This window comes from Sinocyclocheilus rhinocerous, unplaced genomic scaffold, assembly GCF_001515625.1.
Source record: "Sinocyclocheilus rhinocerous isolate Xijiao unplaced genomic scaffold, SAMN03320098_v1.1 scaffold1570, whole genome shotgun sequence".
Taxonomy (NCBI): domain Eukaryota; kingdom Metazoa; phylum Chordata; class Actinopteri; order Cypriniformes; family Cyprinidae; genus Sinocyclocheilus; species Sinocyclocheilus rhinocerous.
In genome coordinates this window covers 1-9,125 of record NW_015664984.1, presented here as the reverse complement: position 1 = coordinate 9,125, position 9,125 = coordinate 1, and the positions used below count along the sequence as shown (strand labels likewise).

The 9,125-nt window shown below is 39.8% G+C and overlaps 1 protein-coding gene across 1 annotated transcript; it reads left to right on the top strand.

The window, feature by feature from the left end:
* The first annotated feature begins 3,965 nt into the window (after positions 1 to 3,965).
* On the top strand, positions 3,966 to 6,900 carry LOC107730522 (uncharacterized). Its single transcript, XM_016541371.1, has 2 exons — positions 3,966 to 5,331; positions 5,774 to 6,900. The coding sequence occupies exons 1-2, from the start codon at positions 3,990 to 3,992 to the stop codon at positions 5,905 to 5,907; spliced, it is 1,476 nt and encodes a 491-aa protein (XP_016396857.1). The 5' UTR covers positions 3,966 to 3,989; the 3' UTR covers positions 5,908 to 6,900.
* Positions 6,901 to 9,125: the final 2,225 nt, after the last annotated feature.

Genomic DNA, 9,125 nt, shown 5'->3' with positions numbered 1-9,125 from the left:
ACCTCCAGAGGTGTCAGTGGTATCCGTCTGTGAACTCTTTGCCTGTCCTGTCACGGCTATGGAGGCCGTCTGCGCATCCTCGTCCTTTCCTGTCACGGCTATGGAGGCCATCTGTGAACTTTTTGCCTGTCCTGTCACGGTTATGGAGGCTGTCTGTGAACTCTCTGCCTGTCCTGTCAAGGCTACGGAGGCCATCTATGAACTTTTATCCTGCTCTGAACCGGCCGAGGAGGCCATCTCTGAACTCTCGTCCTGTTCTGAACCAGCCATGGGGGTTGATTGTGAACTGTCTGTCACAGCCCACAGCTCTGTCACGAATCCGGTCCACAGAGGTCGCTCTCCCATTACATTGACTCTCACACCACACAGACTGTTACACATCACCCTGGACTGCATTTCCCATCATCCATTGCACTGATTGCACACAGCTGTAACCAATCACACACTCACCTGAAAGCTATCACACACATTATATAACACCCAGTCAGATCCTGCTCAAGTTGCGGAGTATTGTTCTGCATTTATCACTCTCCTAGTGTTAGCTGCTTTACCGAGCCATTCCGTGTTTCTGTTTAGTCTCTTGTATTGTTCTGCATTCATCACTCTCCTAGTGTTAGCTGCTTTACTGAGCCATTCCGTGTTTCTGTTTAGTCTCTTGTATTGTATAGTATAAAAGTATAGTATTGTATAAAAATCAATACAGACATTTATTATTCAGTTTAAGTCTTTTATATATGACTTTGTGACTCCAAGCGATAGCTGCATTACGGAGCCATTCCTAGTTCCCAGTTCTAGTTCTAGTCTTAGTCTAGCCACTTCGTGTTGCCTTGTTGTCTGTTTCCTGACCTTCTGCCTGTGTTTATTGAATTACCCCTCTTGTCTAGCCCTCTGGATACTGTTCACCGATCGAAGACCCACGCTAGCCCTAGGAATATTCTTTGTCTTGCCTGTGCCATACCTGTTTGCTGTTTTTCGACCCTGCCTGTGTTTTTTGACTATGTTTATTTATAAAAGTTTGCACATGGATCCGCACGCCTCTCGTCTCGCCAGCCCCGTTACACACACAATGTATTATGTAAACATATAATATACTCAACTTTTGTTTGATGACTTTGCAAGGTGTTCAGATTCAAAATGAACCCATTTTGTCAAGTCAAATTAACTTCGACATGAGGGAGTAGTGAGCAGTGAACTGAAATGAAGTGAGCAGGTGAACTGTGAATAGAAAGCTATGCAGTCTGTTCAGTTAATTGTACTGACTTAAGGTCGTAGGTCATGTCAATTTTTGTCAACTGGAAATATATTTCAATATGTTGTTGACTTAATCAACAGTACTGTTGGTTTTTGTTTGAGTCGATGTCCTTTCTAAGCACATCCACTGACATCTGTGCACAGTGTTATGAAGCATCCATAATACAAACACAGGCCAAAGTTTGCTTGAAATGACCAAAGACATTTCTAAATGTCTTTTTACCACATTTATCACTCTCTTTTTTACCATACTGTACCTAAATACATAATACATTTATTAATGTATTATTTATTATTATTTTAATAAATGTAATCATTTATTATTATTAATGCTTTTTGCAGCATAATGCTGTATAATAAACACAGCTTGTGATATCATGAGGCTACATTTTCAAGGGTGTTTCATGTGTTAGAAGTAACTCTGAAAGTAAGATGTGACAGTAAAATGTGAGAACAAATGTGAGAGAAAGAGGAGGGGTTGTGAACAGGGGTGCCGCTAGCAATTTTGGGCCCTATGAAAGAATATGAGGTTGGGCCCCCTACCACACCAAACATACACTATATTGCCCATGGAAATACAATTTTTAAATACATGAATTATGTTTCCATCTTTGATGCCACAGTTTTGGAAGTGCCTTTTTCTGTTCTAAAGAAGGGGGTGTCCCAATACATTTGTCCATATGTATGTACAAGTCACTGGTGTTTGGTGATGAGTTTTTGGCTCAAGGTCTGCATTTAAAGTCACACCAGAGGTGTTCAGCTGGGATTAGGACTTGGCTTTATTGACCAGTCAAGTTCTTCCACACTGACTGAATCAATCTTTTTTTTAAATTTTTTTTATACAGGTGTGGCAGGGGGAGGGTTAGAGTTCTTATTAATACCAAGCGACTACGCCACCCTGGGTATGGCCCAGGGACCAATACCAAATAAAGTACTTTCTAAAAGCACACAGGTTAGTTCACTAGCAGTAGGCAGGAGACGTAGATATAAAAAGGTACAAATTTTATTAAAGACAGTTGAAAATACAAAGACCAAAAATGCCCCATCGAGACAAGACAAAACACAAACTTATTGAGATGCAGTAAGAAAAGTTAACCAGGGTCGTCAACACATAAGTGTCCTGGTGCAGGAGCCGAGGCTTACCAGCAGGGAATACGGTTAAGTTGGCATAATACAGCCTCCACAGCAAGTCACCTCCCCTTATACCTGTGCACTCACACAGCAAACACACTCCACTCCTCCACACTTCACACAACACTCGTGACAAGAGGACCGCCACCAGAAATCCACCCCTGCCTTAGGCACTCAGCTCCTGCACAGAAAACAAAATGTTACACAGGATGCAGAAGAAACAGGGTTATAAGAAAAATAAAGTAACTTACAAAATTAGTTCAAAGGAAAATTAAGTCATCCTATACTTGTACGACCCCACAAAATAACTCAAATACACGAAACACAAATAATAAATAAAAATAAAAAAACAAAACAAAACTACTAATGCAAAAACGAAAAGATAAGAAACACTACAAATGAACTACTACAAAATACTAGAATGTAAGAAAATCAATGAGGGAAAAGGAAAATGAACTCCGATTAAATTACAGTACAATCATCAAAAGAAAGAAAATAATCCACAATTCAAGACAACCACACCAAAGAATACAATTTATGTAATTAATAAACCAACGACTCACCACACAAAAGGCAAACCACACACACTCTACATAAACCTCAATGCATCACCACACACACGCACACAAAAGAAATTTAAAATACTTTATTAAATAAAAGCAACAGCGTCTCCGGAGAGTGATTCCTGCGTCGCCACCACAGAGCTATAATCGCCCCAGGATACGACCCCGACGGTCTGCATTACAAAATGAACAGAGCAATTATTAAAAAGCAAACCCTATAATCTCTAAAAAAAAAAAAGCCCAATTCTCAATTTCAAGAAATGCTCCTACCGTGAAAAGAAAAGTTCTCCAACTCAGGCAAGCAGATAAGCGTACATGTTAGTTGCTCATTTAGTTTACACTGATCTGGAAACAGTGTTTATGCCGGGGAGACACGGCTGCCAAATAAGACAGACAAGCCTCTGTAGCAGCTGTACTAACCAGTCTAGCCCGACCCGCTAACTGTAAACAATACACAATACCCATTCAATACGAGCGAGTACTGGTAAATGCAACCGTAAAGGTTTAAAGCTTACCTGCTGAAGGGCAACCTCCCTCAAAATGCCAGCCACCGAACCTCGTTTGCGTGCTGCTCTGATTGTCAACTAAAGATGACACAAAGCAACAAACGAAATCGAGACCCCATTCAGTCAAGCCAAACAGCCTATATACCCTCCCACTGGCTGCGGATAGGGCAGCCCATGAGCGAATGCACCAATCACATAGGCAAAGTGGATTTCGCTACACCTACCACACAGGCATTGTTGTGTTAGAATAGAAAATGGTCCTGTTCAAACTGTTGGTATAAAATTAGAAGCACACAATTCCCTAGAATAGCATTATATGCTTTATTTATTTATTTATTTATTTTTACTAAAAATTAGAAAATACTAAAGTAGTCAAACTTGTTCATTAGAAAGTGGTGTCCCAATACTTTTGGCAATATAGTGTACAAGCCAGCCTAGCTATTCAAAATCTTTGTCTGCAATTTAATAATATTGACCTATTACTTTTGCTATTGCTTTTGACCATTAGGTATCATATGAAAAGGCCTCCACAATAACTATGGGGTACCCAGTTGTACTCTACACTCACCATAAAGTAGTAGAACTGATAGAACAAGGGAAGTTTGTCTTGACTCCTTCTAGATGTATAGCTTACTCAACATTGCTGACCTTCCCAGACATTACAATTAAGAGATGCACAACAGTAAATCCAGCGGGTTTCATACCATTACAATATTATTTACATTGTGGTAGATTTTACTCCCGATACTGTGAAAATATCACGGGAAGAATGTATTCCTATTGCCCAGCAGAATGTTTGACTATGTTAGGGAACAAAGATTTCCATAAATTCTACAAACAACCAGGGTGGGGGGATGAATGTCAACGAATGGATATTAGAATTGACATTAGGAAAAGAGAAACTCCTGTAGCTTATGTAATTGATCGAACACTCGAATATGAGTGTTTTAACAAATCAAAAGGGAAACATGACCTGGGAAAATTCAGTGGGAATTGTGCTATAATTTGGCATCTGGATCAAGATATGTATTATGCTTCAGGAGTACTCAAGTCATTTAGTTTAATATATGCTACAGCCACTGTAAAGATAAACATGACAATCATAACGATTAAAGATAACTGTACAGAAGCAACCATTAGTTTTCCTCTAATTAGTAGCATGGAAGAACAATCAGAGGCAGTGGCAGATTACTACTGGGTATGTGGGGGAAGAAGATTATGGGCCACACTGCCAAAAGGCTGGAAAGGCATATGTGCCAGAGTAAGACTGTTACAAGGGGTGACAGTGATTGAAGGAGAATTAAATGAGATTAAGCAGACCCCACTAAAAAGACATAGAGTCAAAAGAGCCTATGAAGCAGACCCAAATGTATACTTGGATGTGATTGGTCAGCCAAGGGGAATACCAGAGAAATATAAAGCAAGAAATGAAATAAAGTCTGGATTTGAGTCTATATTTGTATGGATAACCCCAAATAAGAACTTAGAATGGATAAATTATATTTACTATAATCAGCAGAGATTCATCAATTATACTGATGATGCCTTAGATGCCCTGGGACAACAATTGGGTCCCACAAGTAAAATGACATGGCAGAATAGACAGGCACTGAATTGGCTCCTAGCAGAAAAAGGAGGAGTGTGTGTAATGTTTGGTTCTGACTGTTGTACTTATATTCCAAATAATACAGCCCCAGATGGATCATTCACCAAAGCTATGGAGAAACTGAAAAACCTGAGAGAAGAAGTGACCAAAAACGCTGGAGCAGACATGCAAAATTGGGATTGGTTTAATTCATTTTTTGGGTCTTGGGGACAATGGTTAACTAGAGTGGGCATCATAGTTGGCATTGCTGTTGTTGTGTTTCTTTTGTTGTTTTGTTGTATTGTGCCTTTCATCAGATCAATGCTGGCCAATGCTGCAGCCAAACAGATGATTAACGTATCGGTAAAGCCAGCTGGAGTTGATATTGGATGTACCAACATGTATACAGTGGGACCTGGATTGGATGAGCTGGACGACTTTGAGTAACACCTTTCTGAAATAACAACAGAATAGTAGGGAAGGAGTGCCTTTTGTTTTTCTATTTTGTTATTTTTGTATTTTCTTTTCTTATTATGTAGTAGTATTAGAATATGGGGATAGAGTAGGCAGGAAGTTAGAGGTTGTTATTTTGTTTTGGCATATGCTCCTTCCTGAAGTCATTTTAATCCTTAAAGTCATTAATTTGTGAAATCGTTTATCATATGTTTTGAAATCATTTATTTTAAAGCTTCTAAATAAATCAAATGTAAAAAGTGATTATTTTTGGAAAAGAAAAGGGAATGTTAAAGGTTTTAAGCAGGTCATTGTCCGTGTTACGAGGCAATGCAACCAGACAAAGGGGACGATAAAGAAAGATTACTTATTTTCATCATTTAAATTCATTATCAGTATATCATTTGTTTGTTCTTAAACACTGGAAAAATCATCAAAGTATGTAAAGAAGAAAGGATCGACGAGCACCTCAGTGCTTAGCAACACGAGTAGATTCAACTGGAGGTTTAAAAACCCACCATCTACTCCAACACCAGATAGCGCTGGAGGGCAAGGGAGCTTGCCTGAGAGCTCCTCTGGCAACGAAGGACAGCAGCACCAGACAGCGCTCCAAGCTACCGGCAATGCTTGGAGTTCCTCTGGCTACGAGGGACAGACCAGTGCATCATTTATTACATCATTTTGTTTGTTTTAATCAGTTAACTAATCATTCATATATACTACATAACCATGACAACCATGGGCAAGGCTTGGACATCTCATGAGCACGTGCATTGACACATATTATTGATTTTTTGACCCCCAAGAATGTATAGATAGGGAAGTAGATTCTTTTACTCTTCTCTGGTCAATAGTGAGGAGAGATGTTTGGATCTGACTTCCTCTGGAGTGCAGCAGCATAAAGAAACCATTTGGTAAAAAGTAATGGTGGACCTTTATTGGTTCATAGAAGGATAGAAGGATGGGTGGATTTATGGTGTTGCACTCTAGGCAAAGGGTTTAGCGGTGAGGCTTGGTGAAGCCTCAGAGGGGGGAATATATTGTGTAATTTTATTGAACGTTATGTGAAAATGAAAGTAATGTGAAAATGAAAGTAATCAGTATATAAATTAATATGCTGAATTATGTTAACCCTGGATGTAGTGATGGGGAATGATGAACGTATAATGGTCTTTTCATTAGACAGTGGACCTTTCATTAGACAGTACACCAGTGAACTTGAAATAATCTAATATTATCAGGAACACGTATAATGGTCTTTTCATTAGACAGTGGACCTTTCATTAGACAGTACACCAGTGAACTTGAAATAATCTAATATTATCAGGAACACGTATAATGGTCTTTTCATTAGACAATGGACCTTTCAGTAGACAGTAGACGTAAACATGAAATAATCTAATATTATCAGGAGCAGGTGGATGGATTTGACGCACACCTCCTCATGTGGCCACTACCAACCAATAGAAGGTGGCGAAATAAAAGCTAAATGGCTGATCGGACCACATTCCACCATTAAAAAACAAGGCCAAAAGGTTTGGAAACAATTGTGGCAAATCAGGTATCTATAACCAATAAAAAATAACCGGAACAAAGAAAAAACAGAAAATGACCAAATTTGGAGAGAACAAAGGGTATATAATATAAGCTGACAAACAGAGACTTTGGAATGATTTGGAATGCTGTGACTGTCTTCCCGGCTTTGTTTCTTTGTTAAATAAAGTCTTATTTTTTGACATCTGGAACTCTGCTTCTCCACTTCATTGGCCGCACCCAAGAAAAATCCACAACAGATTGGCGTCACGAACAGGATTGGCTTGAGGCCCAACGTCCGTGAGGGCCATCGTGGGTGGGGTACCTGGACGGCTATACAAACAGATCTCTAAAAGGGGCCCCGAAATAACGAGGTAGGCAATATTTTGCTTAAATTGGAAATAAGACTGTTTGTGTGGTTGACTAGGTCACACCTGTGATGGTAATCTGAGACAGGGCTTCACCAATAAATGAATCTAAGATATTGAATTTGAACTAAATTAAGTAAAGTAAAAGTGGAGTTGAGGGGTTCCAGATGTCAAAAGATTCACATGCTTTAGACTAGTAGAAAGCTTTTGTATATAAGTTGTATATAAGAAGAGCACCGTGCTGTGCCAGCCGTGAAGGGGCACATATACTGGGTCAAGACCTCTCAAAATAAGTAAGCCCAGGAATCAGGGAGCAGCTCAGAGAAAGTGGAGCGTGGCCTTGAGGGGTGCTTATGAGGCTTTGATCAGTTTGATCAGAGTATTAAGTTTTTGTGTACACAGTGCCAGCCGAGAAGGGGCATAGTGCCAGGGCACAAAAGGCACAAAAACCTGTTCAGAGACTTCCCAAAATAAGCAAGCCCAAGAATCAAAGAGCCGCTCAGACGGTGGAGCGTGGCTTTGAGGGGTGCTTATGAGGGAGGGGTTGCTTTGATCAGAGTATTAAGTTTTTGTGTACACAGTGCCAGCCGAGAAGGGGCATAGTGCCAGCCGAGAAGGGGCACAAAAACCTGTTCGGAGACTTCCTAAAGTGAGTAAGCCCAGGAATTGAGGAGCCGCTCAGAGAAAGTAGAGCGTGGCCTTGAGGGTACTTATGAGGGAAGGGCTGTGTGATCAGGTGTCTGCAGACTAAGTAGAGTTAGACTGTTAGTCTTTGTATATGTTGTAAATGTTGTAAAAAATATTTGTATGTGCGTCAAAGCGTTGGAAACATTGAAGCATTGAATGTTTGATTAACTGTGTTAACTGTGGTGGTTGCTTTGCGCTGTGTGGGAAGCTGAATGTGTGTGTGACATATATGTTTTATGTAAATGCTCTGTGATTTAACTGGAATGAAAAAGCAATACAATTAAAGACAAATACACTAAATGAACAATAAAGATTTTATTGAGAGAATTGTAAGAGTTGAAAAAACAAAAAGTATTCCAAGAAATTGGCTCTGTCGGCTGTTTGGACACCGTCCAAGTTGCCGACGTTGTGATCCAAATTGTGAAACTGAATTATTGATAAAGAAAAAGATAAAGAACTGATTGATTTTTCATTCCTAAAGAAAGAGAAGGGGACCAAAAGCTGCTTGGTGTTTTTCTCTTCGATCTGTGTGAATGTAGCGAAAAGAGTAGCAAAAAGTGTGGAAGTGAAGGCCTTGAGTGTGTGTGCAAGTGAGGAGCCTGTGTGTGCGTGTGTGTATATGAGTGAGAGAGAGCATGCATATGTGTGCCTGAATGCGTGTGTGTGCACATGAGAAAGAGTGGGAACCTGTATGTTGATTTGATTTGTGCGTGTGTGTGACTAACAAAGAGAAAGTGTTGTGTGTGCATGAGTGGAGTGTATGTGTGTGAGTAAACGCTGATAAGAGTGAAGGCTGACGTAGGATAGAGGGAGAGGGAAGAAAGCAGAGAAAGTAGTTGGATTATCTTCGTGCCTGTCCTGATCCTGAAAAGAATAGAATGAGCATATTTGATGTAACAGATGAGTGCAGATTTGATGCAACTTATGAACACCAAAGTGAATGGAGAAGTGTGAAAGAATATCAAGTATTTTTGAAGACTTTGAGAAATACACGAGGCATCTATAATCATTTTTGGTTGGAATCAGAGTTTGTTGATGAGAAAGGGCA